This window comes from Oncorhynchus keta, chromosome 32, assembly GCF_023373465.1.
Source record: "Oncorhynchus keta strain PuntledgeMale-10-30-2019 chromosome 32, Oket_V2, whole genome shotgun sequence".
Lineage (NCBI taxonomy): Eukaryota > Metazoa > Chordata > Actinopteri > Salmoniformes > Salmonidae > Oncorhynchus > Oncorhynchus keta.
Genome location: NC_068452.1, coordinates 32143360 through 32166449, shown reverse-complemented (window position 1 = coordinate 32166449; position 23090 = coordinate 32143360). Strand labels below are relative to the sequence as shown.

Below are 23090 nucleotides of genomic sequence, written 5' to 3'. Positions count from 1 at the left end.
GCTAACCCTGGGGTCCATGCCTTCCAATTGTTTCCTCATATAAAACAACTGAAGGTCTGTTGACGAATCAGCAGCATGTCTCTGCCAAAATATAATTTCCGTGTGTTAACCCACGTTTTTACTTGAGGAGAAACACAATGTGTAGTGAGTGTTATACCTACAGCTCTACATGCTGTTTCAATGTGAGACCGGCAGGACAGATTTTGTCATTGTTGCTTGTAATCTTTGCAGAAAAGGCCTTTTGGAAAAGCGAGTTTGGAAATAAATGGGATTGAAAATATTTTATTGAAGTGCTTCAGCAGGAGTATATAGTAAAGCACAGAAACTCCATCTATGTTAAGAAACATGATGATTACTGTTAGGCTATGTTAAGAAACATGATGATTACTGTTAGGCTATGTTAAGAAACATGATGATTACTGTTAGGCTATGTTAAGAAACATGATGATTACTGTTAGGCTATGTTAAGAAACATGATGATTACTGTTAGGCTATGTTAAGAAACATGATGATTACTGTTAGGCTATGTTAAGAAACATGATGATTACTGTTAGGCTATGTTAAGAAACATGATGATTACTGTTAGGCTATGTTAAGACATTTTGGTAAAGGTAAATATAATGACTTTGGTTGTTATGGATTGTTTCCACTTGTTTTGGATAACGAACACAGTCAATCAAACAGACAGCCGTTTCACAGCAACAAAATCTTTATTTTTACATTTTACATTTACGTCACTTAGCAGATGGTCTTATTCAGAGCAACTTTTTATTTTATTAATCTAATTACATTTAGGGATTTGCTCCTGCTGATGCACAAAACATAGCAACTTCAAGAATGACAATCAAGAAAAGAGCCACCAGGCAGAGTACGAAATCCACACCTCACCTGCCAGAACATTCCCTTCTCCCACACCTCATCTGCCAGAACAGTCCCTTCTCCCACACCTCATCTGCCAGAACAGTCCCTTCACCCACACCTCATCTGCCAGAACAGTCCCTTCTCCCACACCTCATCTGCCAGAACAGTCCCTTCTCCCACACCTCATCTGCCAGAACAGTCCCTTCTCCCACACCTCATCTGCCAGAACAGCCCCTTCTCCCACACCTCATCTGCCAGAACAGTCCCTTCTCCCACACCTCCTCTGCCAGAACAGTCCCTTCTCCCACACCTCATCTGCCAGAAGAGTCCCTTCTCCCACACCTCATCTGCCAGAACAGTCCCTTCTCCCACACCTCCTCTGCCAGAACAGTCCCTTCTCCCACACCTCATCTGCTAGAACAGTCCCTTCTCCCACACCTCCTCTGCCAGAACAGTCCCTTCTCCCACACCTCATCTGCTAGAACAGTCCCTTCTCCCACACCTCTACTGCCAGAACAGTCCCTTCTCCCACACCTCATCTGTAAGAACAGTCCCTTCTCCCACACCTCATCTGCCAGAACAGTCCCTTCTCCCACACCTCCTCTGCCAGAACAGTCCCTTCTCCCACACCTCATCTGCCAGAACAGTCCCTTCTCCCACACCTCATATGCCAGAACAGTCCCTTCTCCCACACCTCCTCTGCCAGAACAGTCCCTTCTCCCACACCTCATCTGCTAGAACAGTCCCTTCTCCCACACCTCCTCTGCCAGAACAGTCCCTTCTCCCACACCTCATCTGCCAGAACAGTCCCTTCTCTCACACCTCATCTGCTAGAACAGTCCCTTCTCCCACACCTCATCTGCTAGAACAGTCCCTTCTCCCACACCTCATCTGCCAGAACAGTCCCTTCTCCCACACCTCCTCTGCCAGAACAGTCCCTTCTCCCACACCTCATCTGCTAGAACAGTCCCTTCTCCCACACCTCCTCTGCCAGAACAGTCCCTTCTCCCACACCTCATCTGCCAGAACAGTCCCTTCTCCCACACCTCATCTGCCAGAACCGTCCCTTCTCACACACCTCCTCTGCCAGAACAGTCCCTTCTCCCACACCTCATCTGCTAGAACAGTCCCTTCTCCCACACCTCCTCTGCCAGAACCGTCCCTTCTCACACACCTCATCTGCCAGAACAGTCCCTTCTCCCACACCTCATCTGCCAGAACCGTCCCTTCTCACACACCTCATCTGCCAGAACAGTCCCTTCTCCCACACCTCCTCTGCCAGAACAGTCCCTTCTCCCACACCTCATCTGCTAGAACAGTCCCTTCTCCCACACCTCCTCTGCCAGAACAGTCCCTTCTCCCACACCTCATCTGCCAGAACAGTCCCTTCTCCCACACCTCATCTGCTAGAACAGTCCCTTCTCCCACAAACCATCAGCAAACCATTTACCTGTTATCCCCCAGCTGTCTTTTTGAGCAATGCCTAAACTGTCAGATTGCATTGGCACAATGAGATGCTTGAGACATCATCAAAAAAAGAGGCACAATAACACTGATGGTGTTTTGGTATGGCCCATTGGAACGCAATGGCCACACCACAGAATGCTCCTCTACAGATAGTTAGCTGAGAACATGTCAATACATGTGTGTTGCCCTTGGATTGAGAGATTTAATCCCAAACCAAATAGCACATCTGGATGAGAAATACTATGCCTATTCTCTGACTTTCAGGGCTCTGTTGTGTTCTTACCCTTGAGCTACAGGCACTGTTTACATAGTGTTTCCATAGTAGCCACTGCCAAAAAGAGTGAATTATATCAGTGTTATCAGAGTCACCTGTGGTTCTGTTTGCTTCTTTCTGTGCCCATATCATACTGAGGTGGGCTTCTGTGGGTGGAGAGAGCGGACAATGAATCACACAGATTCAATAAGATACCACCCGTCGACCAATCAGGTGGTCAGCTGCTTGCCTCACCTCCGTCTACAATAAGCACTGCGCTGATTATCACTGAGGAAAGATCACACAAACAGTGGAAAACAAAAATCATATTTGATAGAATAATCCCATACACAACTCAAGTACAAGTAAACAAGTGTATATTTGACATGAAACTGGCAATTATACAACACTTCACAGTATGCTGCTTGTCACAAGTCACAGCGGAACTGCAAGCATGGCATCAGTGAAACAACTCACTTTTCATAAGCCTTTAATGATGTTTTCACACCTCTTAATGCAGCTGTGAGAGAGAGTGTGTGTGTGGGAGTGTGGCAGAGGAAATGGATTTATCATGGATCAGATAGCATTGTTCAAGTGAGTTAAACTGCTTTCTACAATACACTGCTATTTGTATCATTTGTATCATTGAATGCGTGGAGTGTAACAATATACTGAGGCACTTTATGTGTTGGTCAGTGTGGTTTCACCTAATGCCTTCCACTCCACTGGGCAAATTGGTTAATGAGGGCTTGTGGCTGTGTGATAACTCTGGTGTAACGGTCTAATAATGCAGTACCAGTTTATTTTTCATGGCTTGGTGTGTGCACTATTTTTACATTCTGCACTCCTTTTGTTGTCCAAGTAAATATCTATGATAAAACAAATACATTTATTAAACATTTAGTCATATGAATCACCTATATGTCAGATATTGTAGATACCATCCCTACAATGTCGTGATTTCAGCCATTCATGCTCATATCTTATCTGTCTATATTCTCATATCCTCTGTCTGTTCAACCTCAATGCCTCTAATGTGGCTCCCCTGTCATAGCTGCCAGATAGCATTCAAAAGAACAGGAAAAAGACATTCTTAGAAGAAACAATCAGTGTGTAGGAACTCTGATGTTCCTTGACCTTTTAAATGGCATACTATATAGGCCGAGTTACAGAAACCAGAGGGTCAAGTGTTGAACAACAACACAACAACAATCAGATATGTGCAACCTTGGTATGCCCTCAAGCAAATTGAATACTGTCACCAGATATTTCACCTTGATATTCAGTAATACGAGACACTGTCACCAGATATTCCACCTTGATATTCAGTCACATGAGACACTGTTGCCAGATATTCCACCTTGATATTCAGTAACATGTGACACTGTCACCGGATGCCAAGTTACCAACTCTTTCCAGAGCCCTTTTCTTCCCCCACATAGCAGCAGTACAAACACAACCACGGCTCACAACACACAAGCAAAATAAACCCTCAAAAATCTATAACCACTGTTTGATTTTATGCCAATCAGGGCACCTGTTTTCCTCCTCTGATTGTGCATGTAGGGCCATTCTGTTGCCATGGGATAGAAGCTACACAAGGTGTCTTCTTTTTCTTCTGTCCTCTGTTCCTCCAGCTAAGGTGTAGCGAGGTGAATGACTAGGATATAAAAGTGACGCTACATTCATCTATATATAATTGATTGTCACATTGTGCAGTACAAATGTAATACAATTACAATCAGATATGTCAGATAAGTTTGGAAAAAGGCACAGACATTATGTACATACAGTGATCATGTTGTAAAACATATTGCACAGATTGAAATGATACAAATGTCTTCAGAAACAACCTAGTATATACACCGTTTTACAGGCAGTATCAAGTCATTGTAACACAAATTCCATTGGCTTGATGCAGAGTTCAAACACTCTCAGCCCGTTGATCAGAAATGTAGCATTAAAATAATGAAAGGTGCTATGGCCTTACAGAGTGCTTCTCTTCTCTATATGTGTATAGCGCTGTACATTTAAATAGACATTACTTGAATACCACAAAATATTAATGCAAGTTCCATCAGGTAACTGACTTCGGAGACAGTTATTTTACATTATAGGTAGCTTATCTCCAGTGAGGAGTTCTTCTCCACCGGCTCCTCTGGCAGTGGTTTGACACTCCCATTGGTGTGTCCATTATGCAGGGATGCTGGAGGCCCCAAGTTTGGGCCTTTCCCACCAATGTCACCAGCTATGGCTTTCCTTTCAGGGGATGCAACATGCTCAGATGCCCCTGGAGCTGGCGCCTTGGGTGTTAACAGGGCCAGGGAACTCTCAGGATGTCCGTTCCCATTCTGGGCGATCCTACAGATCTCCGTCATCTCTGTGACATCCTCCCTGTCATCATCATCCTCTTCCTCCTCCTCATCTCGTACGACCCTCCTCAAGCTCTCCCGGGGCTTCAGCACCCTCCCTCTCTCCTCCTGCTGCTGCTGGCGCTCAGTCAGGTCGTGGCTCTCCACCTTGCGTGAGGAGCGACACAGGGCCTTGCGGAAGCCCCGCTTAAAGTTTTCTGACAGGAAGCCGTAGACGATGGGGTTGGCGCAGCTGTTGGCGTAGCCCATTACCACAACAAAGTAGTAGAGGCCCGGGTACTCTGATGGCAGAGACACCAGCAGGTTGAGGATGTTGAGGGCGTAGAAGGGCAACCAGCAGAAGACAAACACGGCCACCACGATCACCACCATGCGCGTCACCTTGCGCTCCGATTTCCTGCGCTTGGTGGACGTGGCGTGGACCTTCTTGCCTGAGCTACGGATCTTGAAGACGATGAGCAGGTAGCAGAGGCAGATGATGAGGAGTGGGCAGAAGAAACCCACTGTGGACGTGTAGATGATAAAAGCCGCCCGCCAAATGTCGGCCGGCCGAGGCCAGGAGATATTGCAGGTGCCGCCCGTCTTGTGGACGTTGGCGAAGATTACCACAGGCAGGACCACCAGGAAGGAGATGGCCCACACTGTGCCGTTGACCACCTTGGCCACCTGGGGCCGCCGCCACTTGGAGGAGCGTATGGGATGGACCACTGCCAGGTAGCGGTCAATGCTCATGACGGTCAGGCAGAAGATGGAGGTGAACTGGTTGATGGAGTCCACGGTCATGACCAGGCGGCACATAAAGGAGCCAAAGGGCCAAAACTGGAGGGTGTTCTGGACAGCCAGGAAGGGCAGGCCCAGCATGAAGAGCTCATCAGCGATGGCCAGGTTCAGGATGTAGATGTTAGTCACAGACTCCGTCTTGGAGTAGTGCAGCACAATGTGGATGACCAGGCTGTTCCCGCCAAGGCCGATGACACAGACGATGATGTAGATGAGTGGGATGAGGACCCCTGCTACACTGGGTCCTAATGGCATTTCTGGAATGTTGGTGGAGTTGATACAGTTGAAGAGAGTGTCGTTGAGGAGGGTGTCATTGAGGAGGGTGTCGTTGCATAGTAGAAAAGACAGGGGGAGGTGGGGGTAAGGGCTGGGGACTGTTCTGTTCTCCCACATGTCCTCTGCCATCTCTGAGGGGGCGGTGAGCAGAAGTCCAGGCAGGAGAGATGGAGGATCAGGGGGATGTCTGTCTGTCTCTCTCAACTCCCACCCATCTGTCCTGTGGAGAGACCAGAAAGACTTATTAAACTGAGGAGATCTTTCATATCTCATTTTTTATTGAGAAGCATCTGTAGCTCAATGGAGAGAAGGAGAGACACACATTAAAAGGGATGTGACAGACTTGACATCTTTTTTTAAAACCTTTATTTAACTAGGCAAGTTAAGAACAAATTCTTATTTTCAATGACGGCCTAGGAACAGTGGGCTAACTGCCTGTTCAGGGGCAGAACGACAGATTTGTACCTTGTCAGCTCAGGGATTTGAACTTGCAACCTTCAGGTTACTAGTCCAACACTCTAACCACTAGGCTAGCCTGCCGCTGTTATGCCTCTTATGGGCTCTTTCAGGGCCAAGGCACAATAGTGGCCAGACAATATGTCATTGAGGGTTTTCCAAACAGCTTTAATTGTGTTCTTGCACTTCATTCAGGTGAAAGCCTTGTTTGGTAAATTCCCAGAAGCATGAGGTACATGAGAGAAGAAGACGTCAGTGTCTGGCTGTGTGAAAAGCTGCTGTTAAAACAAGTCTCAAGACAAATGAAGAGCTGGGGGAAACAATGAGAGTGAAGATGAAACAAAACAAAAAAGAGCAGCAGGTGGTGGAGGTCAAATGAAATGATAAGTATGAAATTATGAAAAAGGACACCCAAACGGGATACTAGGTACGCAGTCCAGCATGAGTCAGACAGGAAATAATTAAGGCCAGACAAGGAGTGAGGGCATGGAGAGAAATTGACCAGATCGCAACACCTGTGTTTGGCTTCTCTTTGTGGCTATTGACCCCTCAGACAAATTAAACAGAGTGTGTTCCCACAAACAGCCACTGCTGGGGCTAATAATTGACATTTTATTGGTAACTAGGTACTCTGGTGCACCACAGACCACTGTGTGTGTAGCTCTTCTGCCAACACATATGCTGTCATCAGTGTGTATGTACTTGTGTGAATGTAAATATGGAGTGTGTGTATGTGTGCAGTAAATGTGAGACAGGAGAAATCTCAGGTAAGCTCAAAGGCTTTGGAGGGCCCTTTTTGTATCTAGCTGTGGAGTCGCAATGCCACACTGGGTAAACATCCACTACTGATGACGTACAGGGGTTCTGGAACAAATTAACACCTGGCTTTCTCTCTCTCTATCTACCTCCTTCCATCATACTGTGTAGATCCCATGAAAACACATACAGTAATGACCCTGGATTCATCTCTTTATGTCTAAGAAGCTGTAACAGCATTGGGCTCCGGGCAGCCGAGCGGAAATGGAGGAAAACTCGCCTCCCTGCAGACCTGGCATCCTTTCACTCCCTCCTCTCTACATTTTCCTCCTCTGTCTCTGCTGCTAAAGCCACTTTCTACCATTCTAAATTCCAAGCATCTGCCTCTAACCCTAGGAAGCTCTTTGCCACCTTCTCCTCCCTCCTGAATCCTCCCCCCTCCCTCCTCCCTCTCTGCAGATGACTTCGTCAACCATTTTGAAAAGAAGGTCGATGACATCCGATCCTCGTTTGCTAAGTCAAACGACACCGCTGGTTCTGCTCACACTGCCCTACCCTATGCTCTGACCTCTTTCTCCCCTCTCTCTCCAGATGAAATCTCGCGTCTTGTGACGGCCGGCCGCCCAACAACCTGCCCGCTTGACCCTATCCCCTCCTCTCTTCTCCAGACCATTTCCGGAGACCTTCTCCCTTACCTCACCTCGCTCATCAACTCATCCCTGACCGCTGGCTACGTCCCTCCCGTCTTCAAGAGAGCGAGAGTTGCACCCCTACTGAAAAAACCTACACTCGATCCCTCCGATGTCAACAACTACAGACCAGTATCCCTTCTCTCTTTTCTCTCCAAAACTCTTGAGCGTGCCGTCCTTGGCCAGCTCTACCGCTATCTCTCTCAGAATGACCTTCTTGATCCAAATCAGTCAGGTTTCAAGACTAGTCATTCAACTGAGACTGCTCTTCTCTGTATCACGGAGGCGCTCCGCACTGCTAAAGCTAACTCTCTCTCCTCTGCTCTCATCCTTCTAGACCTATCGGCTGCCTTCGATACTGTGAACCATCAGATCCTCCTCTCCACCCTCTCCGAGTTGGGCATCTCTGGCGCGGCCCACGCTTGGATTGCGTCCTACCTGACAGGTCGCTCCTACCAGGTGGCGTGGCGAGAATCTGTCTCCTCACCACGCGCTCTCACCACTGGTGTCCCCCAGGGCTCTGTTCTAGGCCCTCTCTTATTCTCGCTATACACCAAGTCACTTGGCTCTGTCATAACCTCACATGGTCTCTCCTATCATTGCTATGCAGACGACACACAATTAATCTTCTCCTTTCCCCCTTCTGATGACCAGGTGGCGAATCGCATCTCTGCATGTCTGGCAGACATATCAGTGTGGATGACGGATCACCACCTCAAGCTGAACCTCAGCAAGACGGAGCTCCTCTTCCTCCCGGGGAAGGACTGCCCGTTCCATGATCTCGCCATCACGGTTGACAACTCCATTGTGTCCTCCTCCCAGAGCGCTAAGAACCTTGGCGTGATCCTGGACAACACCCTGACGTTCTCAACTAACATCAAGGCGGTGTCCCGTTCCTGTAGGTTCATGCTCTACAACATCCGCAGAGTACGACCCTGCCTCACACAGGAAGCGGCGCAGGTCCTAATCCAGGCACTTGTCATCTCCCGTCTTGATTACTGCAACTCGCTGTTGGCTGGGCTCCCTGCCTGTGCCATTAAACCCCTACAACTCATCCAGAACGCCGCAGCCCGTCTGGTGTTCAACCTTCCCAAGTTCTCTCACGTCACCCCGCTCCTCCGCTCTCTCCACTGGCTTCCAGTTGAAGCTCGCATCCGCTACAAGACCATGGTGCTCGCCTACGGAGCTGTGAGGGGAACGGCACCTCAGTACCTCCAGGCTCTGATCAGGCCCTACACCCAAACAAGGGCACTGCGTTCATCCACCTCTGGCCTGCTCGCCTCCCTACCACTGAGGAAGTACAGTTCCCGCTCAGCCCAGTCAAAACTGTTCGCTGCTCTGGCCCCCCAATGGTGGAACAAACTCCCTCACGACGCCAGGACAGCGGAGTCAATCACCACCTTCCGGAGACACCTGAAACCCCACCTCTTCAAGGAATACCTAGGATAGGGTAAGTAAGGGTAAGTAATCCTTCTCACCCCCCTTCTCCCCCAACAAGATTTAGATGCAAGTGGCTGTTCCACTGGTTGTCATAAGGTGTATGCACCAATTTGTAAGTCGCTCTGGATAAGAGCGTCTGCTAAATGACTTAAATGTAAATGTAAATGTATATCGTTTTAAATCACTTGCAAAAATGTGACTTTTATTATTTTTGATTATAAAGAAGATCATGTATTGATTTAACATAATGTCCTGGGTCAAGCAGGTCATCCTTTGTCCCTTGGTACCATCATCACAAGATAGGTATTTGGTCAGCAATGGATGTACTGAACTTCAAAATGGACACATACACATGAATTCTAGGGACTTCCCACTGGGCAAAAACTGGTTGAATCAAGGTTGTTTCCATGTCATAAAAAATAAATACATGTGATGATGTTGAATCAACGTGGAAAACTGATTGGATTTGCAAAAGGTCATCAACGTAAGGGAATTCTGTATTTTTTTTCACCAAACTTTTGATGTAAATCCAACGTCATGGTGCAATTTTTTGTTGATTTCACGTTGACTTCACATTAGTTGACAATTCAACTAAATATACATAAAAATAGTAGTTGAACGGACATCTGTACTAAGTGGTTGAGAACACGTCATATTTATCACCAATGATTTTCTTTCAGGAAAATCTAAACCCTACTTATAATAGCACAGACGTGAGCTGAGCTCATTGATAGGGTTCATCAAACACTGTTTCCTCAGTTCACTACAAGGTTATCATCACTTCAAAATCTGGAAGCTGAGGTGAAGCAGATTCAAAGCAGGCTTTCCACCTCACTGACGCTCAGGTTCTGATCTGAGGGAGATACATGAAGAAAGACCAACTGTGAAAATGTACTGGCAAAGGAACGTGAGACGGCGAATTGAGGCTGTTTGGAGGGCAAAAGGATGCAACTCAATATTAGGAAGGTGTTCTTAATGTTTTGTACACTCAGTGTATATTTCTTAAATGTTTCATTTTGACATTTCTATACATTGCACAATTTCTATATTCTAAATGGTTTGATTATTTTCATGCGAGGTGCATACATTTACCATCCTCCAACATTAGTGCTGGTTTCTACGAGCTGCGGAGACACCAGGGAGAAGGAGCGCGTTGGGATTGCTGCCATAAATCAAACAGAACCAAATCAAGGGCACACATGACGGGCTAACAAGATCACGCTCTGAAGTCTTCAGCTCCACATGGAGAAGAGAGGGAAGCCATTGCATTTATCTTTATCCTTGGGTTATGAACATAACATTGTCACTAATGCCTTGATTTCCTTCAGTTATTAACATATTGTTAGTGGAATGGTCCTGGCACGATGGGACAGTTTTTCTCTGTAGACTCTCTCTTATCTCCAGCATTTCTCTTCTCTGCACAGAGAAGCAGCTCAGGACCTGTGGGCCAGCCTGAAAAAAGAAAAGACTGGTACATTTACAAATTGGGGTTCTGAGCTGGTCAGGGTACCATGGGGAAGGCAGGAATATAGTATGAATGCAGACCACACACGTCTTTCAATCAATGTCATTCTCTTTTACTCTTTCACTCGGGAGCCATTTGTCCAGCAAACAAATATTTCTGAATGAGTCTGGCCAGTCAGTGCGGCAGTGCGGAGCTGCCATGGGAAAAGAGACATTAAAACTAAGTGACTACTTCAGAGCCGGATCCACATAATCAGCCCTCTTAGCCAGATCAATTGTGTTCCATAGCGGGGAAGAACAGAAGACACATGCCTCTTAAAGATGATCACTAATGCACATGATCATACACGGTTTATTCGGTACACCCATCTAGTACTGGGTCTAACCCCCCTTTGCCTCCAGAACAGCCTGAATTATTTGGGGCATGGAATCATTGCTCAATTGATATCGAGTGACCTAACGTGTGCCAGGAAAACATTCCCCATACCACACCACCGCCACCAGCATGTACCGTTGACAACAGGCAGGATGAGGCCATGGACTCATGCTGCCTACACCAAATCCTGGGATTTGTCGGAACAGGCAATGTTTTTCCACTCCTCAATGGTCCAGTGTTTGTGATGACGTGCCCACTGGAGTCGCTTTGTTTTTAACTGATAGGTGTGGAACCAGGTGTGTTTGTCTGCTGTAATAGCCCATCCATGACAAGGATTGACAAAATGTGCATTTCGAGAAACACAGCACTGTTGTACTGCACCGTTATTTGCCTGTTTGTGGCCCGTCTGTTAGCTTGCCATTCTCCTTTGACCTCTCATCAATGTGCTGTTTTTGCCCACAGGACTGCTGCTGACTGGATGATTTTTGTGTGTCGCACCATTCTCTGTAAACCCTAGACCCTCTCGTGCGTGAAAATCCCAGGAGGGCGGCTGCTTCTGAGATACTGATTCTGGCGCACCTGGCACCGACGATCATACTTTAATTAAACATTTTATTTCACCTTTATTTAACCAGGTAGGCCAGTTGAGAACAAGTTCTCATTTACAGCTGCGACCTGGCCAAGATAAAGCAAAGTAGTGCGACACAAACAATAACACGAAGTTACACATGGAATAAACAAACATACAATCAATTACATAATAGTAAAATATATATGCAGTGTGTTCAAATGAGGTAAGATGAGGGAGGTAAGGCAATAAATAGGCCATAGTGGCGAAATAATTACAATTTAGCAATTAAACACTGGAGTGATAGATGTTCAGAAGATGAATGGGCAAGTAGAAATACTGGGGTGCAAAGGAGCGAAAAAAAATAACAGTATGGGGATGAGGTAGTTGGATGGGCTATTTACAGATGGGCTATGTACAGGTGCAATAATCTGTGAGCTACTCTGACAGCTGGTGCTTAAAGTTAGAGAGGGAGATATGAGTCTCCAGCTTCAGTGATTTTTGCAATTCGTTCCAACTGGAACTGGAAGGAAAGGCGGCCAAAGTAGGAATTGGCTTTGGGGGTGACCAGTGAAATATACCTGCTGGAGTGTGTGCTATGGGTGGGTGCTGCTATGGTGACCAGTGAGCTGAGATAAGGCAGGGCTTTACCTAGAAAAGACTTATAGATGACCTGGGGCAAGTGGGTTTGGTGACGAATATGAAGCGAGGGCCAGCCAACGAGAGCATACAGGTCGCAGTGGTGGGTAGTATATGGGGATTTGGTGACAAAACGGATTGCACTGTGATAGACGGCATCCAATTTTCTGAGTAAAGTGTTGGAGGCTATTTTGTAAATGACATCACCAAAGTCAAGGATCGGTAGGATAGTCAGTTATGAGGGTATGTTTGGCAGCATGAGTGAAGGATGCTTTGTTGTGAAATAAGAAGCCGATTCTAGATTTAGTTTTGGATTGGAGATGCTTAATGTGAGTCTGGAACGAGAGTTTACAGTCTAACCATGTACAGTATGTATTTGACACCTATGTATTTGTAGTTGTCCACATATTCTAAGTCAGAATCGTCCAGAGTAGTGATGCTGGACGGGCAGGCAGGAGCGGGCAGCGATCGGTTAAAGAGCATGCATTTAGTTTTACTTGTATTTAAGAGCAGTTGGAGGCCACGGAAGGAGAGTTGTATGGCATTAAAGCTCATCTGGAGGTTAGTTCACACAGTGTCCAAAGAAGGGTCTGAAGTATACAGAATGGTGTCGTCTGCGTGGAGGTGAATCAGAGAATTACCAGCAGCAAGAGCGACACCATTGATGTATACAGAGAAAAGAGTCAGCCCAATAATTGAACCCTGTGGCAACCCCATAGAGACTGCCAGAGGTCCGGACAACAGGCCCTCCGATTTGACACACTGAACTTGGTCTGAGAAGTAGTTGGTGAACCAGGCGAGGCAATCATTTGAGAAACCAAGGCTGCTGAGTCTGCCGATAAGAATGTGGTGATTGACAGAGTCGACAGCCTTGGCCAGGTCAATAAATACAGCTGCACAGTATTGTCTCTTATCGATGGCGGTTATGATATCGTTTAGTACCTTGAGCGTGGCTGATGTAAACCCATGACAGGCTCGGAAACCAGAATGCACAGCGGAGAGGGTGCGGTGGTCAGATGGTCAGTGACCTGTTTGTTGACTTGGCTTTCGGGGGGGTTTGGAGCGGTTGGCCGAGGTTGGAGTAGCCAGGAGGACGGCAAGGCCAGCCGTTGAGAAATGCTTGTTGAAGTTTTCGATAATCATGGATTTATCGGTGGTGACCGTGTTACCTAGCCTCAGTGCAGTGGGCAGCTGGGAGGAGGTGCTCTTATTCTCCATGGACTTTACAGTGTCCCAGAACTTTTTGGAGTTAGAGCTACAGGATGCAAATTTCTGCCTGAAGAAGCTGGCCTTTGCTTTCCTGACTGACTGCGTGTATTGGTTCCTGACTTCCCTGAACAGTTGCATACAGTTGCATACAGTTGCATACACGACAGGACGAAGACAAAGACGCCTGACTGCTACGCCATCTTGGAATGATACCACGCTCAAAGTTGCTTAGATCACTAGTTTTTCCCATTCTAACGTTCAATCGAACAGTATCTGAATGCCTCGATGCCTGTCTGCATGGTTTATATAGCAAGCCATGGCCACGTGACTCACTGTCTGTAGGAGCGAACCATTTTAGTGAATGGGGTGGTGTACCTAATAAACTGGCAACAGAGTGTATTTTTAAAAAATGTTTCCATAGGTGCTTTCATTTCACTGTCATGAGGATATGTTGCTATGGCAAGGTTATTGAGGGACAGGGAGTGCGCTCATGATATAAATGGGACAACAATAACAACAAATAACAACAGCAATCCAATGTTTTTTGACAACTGCCACCCAGTCCTGCTCTTGGCTTCGTCATGCTCTTTGAAACAGGTGTCACAGCCTTTGATGCCAGTCTATTTTGATGCTCTTCGATTGGTCGAGGGCCTTGACTCAATAATGAGCACTTTCTGTCATTTCTCCTCTTTGCCCATCTGAGATAATGGATACAAAATGAAGTTCATAGAGATACTGATCCCTTAATTAATCATTTATAAACAGTTTAAAAATAGTTTACTTACCATTTATTAATCATTGTTCCTACATTTGTAAATGTCAACAAGCAATCTCTAAAGAGTAATGTATATTCACAATTTGTAAATGATTAATAATGTTCTACTATTGTACTTGTAAAACAGTTATAAAGAAAGTATTATCAACTCATAAGATGATTTATAAGGCATTTGTTAATTAATGGCTGACTAATGGTTTGATATTTATAAATGTATTTATATGTAGTCCATTCAGAAAGTATTCACGCCCCTTGACCTTTTCCACATTTTGTTGTGTTACAGCCTGAATTAAATATGGATTAAATTGATATTTCTTTTCACTGGCCTACACATAATACCCCATAATGTTAAAGTGGAATTATGTTTTTAGACATTTTTACAAATTAATTACAAATGAAAAGCTGAAATGTCTTCAGTCAAAATATATTCAACCCTTTTGTTATGGCAAGCCTAAACACGTTCAGGAGTAAACATGCACTTAACAAGTCACATAATAAATTGCATGGACTCACTCTGTGTACAATAATAGTGCTTACCATGATTTTTGAATGACTACCGCATCTCTCTACCCCACACATATAATCATCTCTAAGGTCCAGTATCAGTGGGTGGGTAAAATCACTTGGGAAGCCAAGCCAGAAAAAAAGGCATATTACAACCTATGTGTTGTGATAATTGCGTTGTTTGCTCTATAACCTGTTTGTTCATATGCCTTGCGGCCGTGATATATAGGCCTAAGACCTAGTTAATAAGAGGACACAGTGGCAGAATAAATTCAACCCAACTTTTGTTTCATCACAAAACCAGAGAGCAACCTCTGTCCGGTGAAGTCCACAAAGCATATTGTATATTGTGACAACTAAAAGATACCAAAAATGATCTAATCCAATCAATGTAACCTAAATATGATGTGGCTGTCCATGGTTCTGATTTATGTGTGTATGTATATTCACCCTACTTGTAGAGAAATGCCAATGCTATCCTCCTCTCTTTCATGTTGACGAAACGTCTATGTCCTAGGCTACCTGGCTAACATGCTTGCTCGCTAGCCTAATTTCCTTTCATGGACCATGTTAGCTAGTTACAGTTTTTTCCAACTGCTTACACACAAAATCTTTTCATGTCACACAATTTTTGAAACCTCTCACTCAAAGTGCAAAACTACACACCAAATATCCAAAACCATAAGCTATTTCTCAGCCTTTGACTCAATTATCAATTGCATAAAACACTTTTTTCAAGACACTACACACAATTCTCTACCTAAAACACAAACATCTAACAGGAAGTGACTTGCTTTCCTTTTCCAAACACAACCAATAAAAATGCTACAATTATTCACCAGGTCACACACACACTCCTCACATGTGCAAACACTAATAGCTTAACTGATCACTTACCAATCACTGCTTTACTGTAGTATAGGCCTATAAATAGGTCAAAGGTCAGATTACCTGTTTTGAACAATGGATGCCAACAATGGACAGAGAGCAAGAGGAGTAGGAGGGACAGGAAGAGGAAGAAGAGGACGGGGGCAAAGAAGAGAAGGAAGGAGAGCCATCTCTGATGAGATTAGGGCAACACTTGCTGATCATGTGATCAACCACGGTTTGACCATGAGAGGGGCTGGACTGAGAGTCCAGCCCAACTTGAGTTGATTTACAGTGGCGTCTATAATTCGAACCTTCAGAAATGTGAACAGGTATGCAACTATCTAATGACTATTTTAGCATTACAGTAATGTACTGTAAAATACGTATGACTGCATAGTATTGCATAAACATTTGTAACTCTAAGCCATCCATTTACTGCACTGCATTGAATGAATGAGGTTGGTTATCATGCTGGTCTACATTTTTGTTTTTACATTGTTTACAGCTCCTATGCTGAACACATACTGTGTTTGAATTCTTTACAGAGTGGAAAGGCAAAGACATCATGGAGGACGAGGACACTTGTTTACAGATGTACAAGAGACTGCAATTATAAACATGGTTTTGGCCAACAATGCAATTAGGATTCGAGAGATAAGAGAGCATATCTTGAATAATGACACCATATTTAACAACATCAATGCTGTAAGCCTGTCGACCACACAACGCATCCTCCAACGACACCGAATGATGATGGAACAACTTTACAAGGTGCCATTTGAGAGAAACTCTGACAGAGTCAAGAATATGCGACATGACTTTGTAGAGGTATGTATGTAAACAGCCCAGGGATTTCACCATGAGGCCAATTGTGACTTTAAAACAGGTACAGAGTTTAATGGCTGTGATAGAAGAAAACTGAGGATGGATGAACAACATTGTAGTTAATCCACAATACTAACCTAATTGAGAGTGAAAAGAAGAAAGCCGGTACGGAATAAGAAAAATTACAAAACATACATCCTGTTTGTAACAAGGCGCTAAAGTAATACTGCAAAACATGTGGCAAAGCAATTCACTTTTTGTCCTGAGTGCAAAGTGTTATGTTTGGGGCAAATCCAATACAACACATTACACATTACATCACTCTCCATAGTATAGTGGTGGCTGCACCATGTTATGGGTATGCTTGTATTTGTTAAGGACTAGAGGAAAACCTGGTTCAGTCTGCTTTCCACCAGACACTGGGAGATTAATTCATCTTTCAGTAGGACAATAACCTACGACAAAATGCCAAATCTACACTGTATTTGCTTACCAAGAAGATAGTGAATGTTCCTGAGTTACAGATTTGACCTAAATCTACTTGAAAATCTACGGCAAGACCTGAAAATGGTTGTCTGGCAACGATCAACAACCAATTTGACAGTGCTTGAAGAATTTTGAAAAGAATAAAAGGCAAATGTTTCACAATCAAGGCGTGGAAAGCTCTTAGAGATTTACCCAGAAAGACTCACAGCTGTAATCGCTGCCAAAGGTGCTTCTATAAAGTATTGACTCAGGGGTGTGAATAGTCTAGTTGTCACGCCCTGGTCTAAGTATTTTGTGTTTTTCTTCATGTATTGGGTCAGGCCAGGGTGTGGCATGGAGTTTTTGTATTGTGGTGTGTTTTGTCTTGGGGTTTTGGTGTGTATGTATTTGGGATTGTAGCTAGTGGGGTTATCTAGCAAAGTCTATGGCTGTCTGGAGTGGTTCTCAATCAGAGGCAGGTGCTTATCGCTGTCTCTGATTGGGAACCATATTTAGGCAGCCATATTCTTTGGTTGTATTTTTGGTGATTGTCCTGAGTGTCTTGACGTCCTTATTCTGTGTTAGTTTGCACCAGTTTAGGCTGTTTCGGTTTTCATTACGTTTATTGTTTTGTAGAGTTTGTGTTTTGGATTCGTGTTACGTTTGTTTTATTAAACATGGATCACAATATACACGCTGCAGTTTGGTCCGACTCTCCTTCACCTTATGAAAACCGTGACACTAGTAAATTAGATATTTCTGTATTTCATTTTCAATAGATTTGCTAATATTTCAAAAAGCAGTTTTTCACTTTGTCTTTATGGTGTATTGTGTGTAGATGGATGAGAAAAATATATAAATTTAGCCCATTTTGAATTCAGCCTGTAACACATATAAATGTGGAATAAGTCAAGGGGTATGAATACTTTCTGAAGGCACTGTATATCTTGAATGGGATATTTAGGAATTCTTAATGAGTGAATTTATAAAGGTGAGTAGGTCTACATGCACTTATTAATACCTCAGATGACGATTAATGTAGTTGCTTAGAAACCATTTATTAATTATTATTCAACCATTTTGCCGCTCCTAATCTAAAGTGCAGTATACAGTGCCTTGCGAAAGTATTTGGCCCCCTTGAACGTTGCGACCTTTTGCCACATTTCAGGCTTCAAACATAAAGATATAAAACTGTATTTTTTGTGAAGAATCAACAACAAGTGGGACACAATCATGAAGTGGAACGACATTTATTGGATATTTCAAACTTTTTTAACAAATCAAAAACTTAAAAATTGGGCGTGCAAAATTATTCAGCCCCTTTACTTTCAGTGCAGCAAACTCTCTCCAGAAGTTCAGTGAGGATCTCTGAATGATCCAATGTTGACCTAAAGGACTAATGATGATAAATACAATCCACCTGTGTGTAATCAAGTCTCCGTATACGTTTTTGATTTGTTAAAAAAGTTTGAAATATCCAATAAATGTTGTTCCACTTCATGATTGTGTCCCACTTGTTGTTGATTCTTCACAAAAAAATACAGTTTTATATCTTTATGTTTGAAGCCTGAAATGTGGCAAAAGGTCGCAAAGTTCAAGGGGGCCGAATACTTTCGACAAGGCACAGTATATAGCTACTTTTATAAATGTTTCATAAATGACTTGTCACTCCCCAAAAATTGACCACATTTGTAGATAGTACCTGACGCTCCACCAATGGCTAAAAATAACCTAAAACAAGCAACGGTAAAAGAAGTACACAATTAAGGGACGTATAAGAAAAAAAATAAAAACAGACTATCTTCAGAATACATTTTAATGCATGAACTTGCTTGAATAATTTCAGTTACATATTTCATAAGCTTCATAACTGCAGTCATTAACAAAGGCCTGATAAATCACAAGTGATCATCAACTTGGGTAACTTGCAGTTGAACCAGAAGCATACGCACAGTGTTATATGGCTGCCGAACACTAGACTAGCCGGGCTATTTCTAAGAATCTCAGATAAAGTGGTGATAATAGCTGTCCATGGGAATGAAGACTCTCAGCTGTTATTTGGTCCCACTAACTGGATGACTAGATGTAGAACACCGTCCTTTGCTACCTGGGAGGTACAATCACTGCTTCCTTGAACTGTTATTTTCTGTTATTTTTGCCTGCTGGCATTTACAGATAACGCTTTTCGCAAGCTGTGACCCTCTAGGGGGTCATTCAGTTTTTAATTAAGTATCAGTCCCATTTTTTTACCCAATCTAATCTTCCCCTTCAAACGGAAAGCAATCTCAAAGATTCTTGTCTCATAAATGTCAATCTTGTTTTTTCATGTTGTGCCACTGTCAGAGTCAATAAAAGCTGATGATTTAGAGGCCACAGTGTTTGAGGATATAAGGGAACTGAACACAATAATGTATCTATCAGTACAGAAAGACTTCAGTGTCCCTGAAATTTAGCATACAGCTAACCATTTTTACCAATCAGAAAGCATTTAAGCACAAATCACAGCACACTAACTAATCCAACTAGCACTTGCATTACTCCTAACATATAGTACTAGGTTTACGTTTTGGTACTTAATCTGTTTTTACTGTAAAATATATTACATCAAAGACGAATAAATAAATTATCACACTTGTGAGGTAACGCATAGCTGTTGTGACAAGTTGTCTAGATAGTTGTTGGCAAAGATAACCTGTAAACCAAACACAGTGCTAGCAGACAGGCCTCTTGATAAAAGCCTTGTTTTACCTGTATGGGCCAATCAGTTAATTAGTCGGTATGGGAAACACTACTTAGATAGCTAATAAATCCATTCCTTCAGACAGGGTCAACCCCGCCCACAACACCCCTCACACAACCTGGTTTTCCAGTCTGTTTGTGCTTGAGCCAACTCCTCTCTTGTTGTCATGCCAAATGTTAGGTGGCTACAGCACAAAGAGCATGGGACCAGGCTACCTCACATATTCTTATGAAATAATGATCAGATATGCTAAACAACATGCAAAACTACAGCAACCTAACTAAAATCTAAACGAAATATTCATAGAGCCCTCAAATCAGTTGGCACGTGCCCTACAGATTCAGTGCCATGTTAGTAACTGAATAATATGCAGCCAAAGGCATGGGTCAAAGTCGAGTACCATCATACAGTTGTAGGATCTTAATTTGATCACCCTGTTGCAGGAGAACTGCAATGCAGGAAATGTTTTACTTGTAGTAGTGTATTTGAGGTTTAAAAATACTTTTGCATTTTGTAATTTCCACTTTGAAACTTCAAACTTCATTTTCCCTATGACAAATGTATCAATCAACCCATATAAAAATGTCCATGAACTATAATCCACATGATAATCCACATTTCTTTTTGCTGCAGGATTCCTTTACTGCTGTAGCAAACTGGCTCAAATGAAGATCCTACATCTGTACATAACCACCATGTATGGCTTGGACACCATTCGAATCAGTCTCCTTCAGTGTTGAATGCAAACAGGACCACGTAAGAACCAAGGTCAATGTCATTGCCATGCAAATATGTTTACATACCTTATCTGCTTCCATATTTCTGCCTTCATCTAAAAATCCCATCCCAACAGTCACAGAACTAAGACACTGCTCTACTGACAACTCATAATATACACTCTTAGAAAAAAATATGCTATCTAGAACCTACAAGGGTTCTTCGGCTGTCCCCATAGGAGAATCCTTTGATGAACCCTTTTTGGTTCTAGGTACAACCCTTTTGGGTTACATGTAGAACACTTTCCATGGAAACCAAAAGAGTTCTACCTTGAACAAAAAGCAGGTCTACCTGGAACTGAAAATGGTTCTCCTATGGGGACAGCCAAGGAACCCCTTTGGAAACCTTTTTTTCTAACACTGTAGTCTCAAGATGATGTCTTAATAAAAGCCATTCATTGTTTTCTAATAACAACAAACATCATTGGACCTTCTACAGAAGTTCCTAACATTGCGTGTTTGTTCTGTATGGACTGTAAATGCCACATGACCACACATACTGAGTGTGCATGTGTGTGGGATGTGCCAGATTCAATGAGTGGGGAAGTGTGTGTGTGTGTGTGTGTGTGTGTGTGTGTGTGTGTGTGTGTGTGTGTGTGTGTGTGTGTGTGTGTGTGTGTGTGTGTGTGTGTGTGTGTGTGTGTGTGTGTGTGTGTGTGTGTGTGTGTGTGTGTGTATATGTGTGTATATGTGTGTATATGTGTGGGAAAGCTGCTGGGATCCCAGATTTTCCATCTGAGCAAGGTCCTACCCACATATAAATAAATTAAAGGGTGATGATCCAGCATGTCTATAATTTCATTGTTTTTGTTATTATTTTTAACCTAATCCTGTGGGTGTTTTTCTACGGGGTATAGCTCTTCAGGGCTTGCGGACTCACATACTGTCCCCCCCAGAGCTACAGACAGACAGATGGAACTCATCATCCTCATTGGTGAGTCTGCTCTCCTATGATCTTTAACTTTAACTGAGCTCTAGTTTTTTCCCTTTTGATCGTCCCCGGGCCCTCTGTCCCAGATTTTCCACCAATCGCCCAGACTGAGTGCTAAAAACATCCTCAGATTGACTCAACTCTGCGCTCTGTCCATCTGCTTGTCCATCAATCTCCAGCAGATATCAGCCCCCAGCTTTTTTCTTATCAAAACTAAAGAAGTAAAAAAAAAAGATATATATATATTTTCTTTTTTGGCTGGTGGGAGGAGGTGAGCAGGGAGGTGAGGGGTGTTTGGAGTGGGCATGGTCTGCAAGAACACCTTGCCTCTGTATTTTACACCTAGGGAATGTTGGCGAGACACCGTGATGAACAGCACGCGTCTAGCAACCCAAAGGGTGCGATTTCGAATCTCATCACTGACAACTTAATAACTTCAGCATTTTAGCTCATTTGCAATTTTTCAACTTACTTACTAGTTTGTATCTACTTTTCAACTACCTAGCATGTTAGCTAACCCTTACCCTAACCTTAAACCTTTTAGCTAACCCTTCGACCTAATCTTAACCATTTAAACCAATACTTCCCTTAAATCTAACCTTAACCCTTTAACCTGACTCCTGAACTTAACCCTAACCTTAACCATAACCCATAAACTAGCTAATGTTAGCGAGCTAGCTATTGTTAGCCACCTAGCTAGAATTTATAACAGATCATATGTTATGCAAATTCGTAACATATTGTACATTTGGCAAATTCGTAACATATAATATAAATCATATTTCATAACATATCATACGAAATGGGTGATGTAAATACACAAATTAATACATACCATACAAAACGTAACATATTATACTAAATGATGTGTCTTGGCTTTACAAACAGAATAATAATAAATGCTCTGAGACCAGGTTGTGTTCAAAGGCACTTAAATCTTACTTCTTGCCCATTCACCCTTGGAATGGCACACATACACAATCCATGTCTCAATTATCTCAAGGATTAAAAATCCTTCTTTAACCTGTCTCCTCCCCTTCATCTACACTGATTGAAGTGGATTTAACAAGTGACATTAATAAGGGATCATATCTTTCACCTGGATTCACCTGGTCATTCTATGTCATGGAAACAGCAGGTGTTCTTATATGTTTTGTACACTCAGTGTATATTGCTCTAGTAATAGACTAAACAAAAACCATTAAAAAAAAAATCTTACCCTTCACTTTTGCAAACACGTTTTTTCGGTAAGTATCCACAGCTGGGTGATTAAATAATGGTGAAGTTGCGCTTTCTCTTGAGAAATTACCCCCAAAAATGTGACTTGCAAATAATAGGGTACACAATTGTTTTTCTTTACTTTGTCCGATATAAAACAAATCAATTCAAACGGAATGAACTTTCTTTTACGCGCACTTCCACCTGACTGTTCAGAGTCCGAGAGGTAGCCTGCACTGAAAGCCACCAACATTACATTAGGCTACTCGTTGCACCATCACTCGCTTGTAACTAGGTAACGGGTCTTCTGCTCGCAGGCGCCCCAGGGAGAAAAGTAGGAGGTGTTGAAATAAATTACTGTGTGTTTGTGTGTGTGTGTG

At 43.4% G+C, this 23090-nt stretch overlaps 1 protein-coding gene across 45 annotated transcripts; it reads right to left on the bottom strand.

Moving 5' to 3' along the window:
* Positions 1 to 909: 909 nt before the first annotated feature.
* Positions 910 to 22980, bottom strand: LOC118365649 (somatostatin receptor type 5-like). Of its 45 annotated transcripts, none has more exons than XM_052491419.1 (6): positions 22712 to 22980; positions 2100 to 6229; positions 1972 to 2003; positions 1876 to 1907; positions 1748 to 1811; positions 952 to 1075 (listed from the first exon to the last, which is right to left on the bottom strand). In XM_052491419.1, the coding sequence occupies exon 2, from the start codon at positions 6136 to 6138 to the stop codon at positions 4693 to 4695; it is 1446 nt and encodes a 481-aa protein (XP_052347379.1). In that variant the 5' UTR covers positions 6139 to 6229; positions 22712 to 22980; the 3' UTR covers positions 952 to 1075; positions 1748 to 1811; positions 1876 to 1907; positions 1972 to 2003; positions 2100 to 4692. The 45 variants fall into 45 exon arrangements, with proteins under 45 accessions (XP_052347371.1, XP_052347364.1, XP_052347379.1 ...); XM_052491393.1 differs by lacking the exon at positions 1972 to 2003 and adding exons at positions 1332 to 1363; positions 1428 to 1491 and having other exon boundaries at positions 1017 to 1043; positions 1716 to 1971; positions 2036 to 6229; XM_052491394.1 differs by lacking the exon at positions 1972 to 2003 and adding exons at positions 1268 to 1299; positions 1428 to 1491 and having other exon boundaries at positions 1017 to 1043; positions 1716 to 1971; positions 2036 to 6229.
* Between the last annotated feature and the right edge of the window lie 110 nt (positions 22981 to 23090).

Bases quoted from the DNA above. Each gene is read 5' to 3' on its own strand.
- LOC118365649 (XM_052491411.1), bottom strand. From the start codon at position 6,138: ATGGCAGAGGACATGTGGGAGAACAGAACAGTCCCCAGCCCTTACCCC.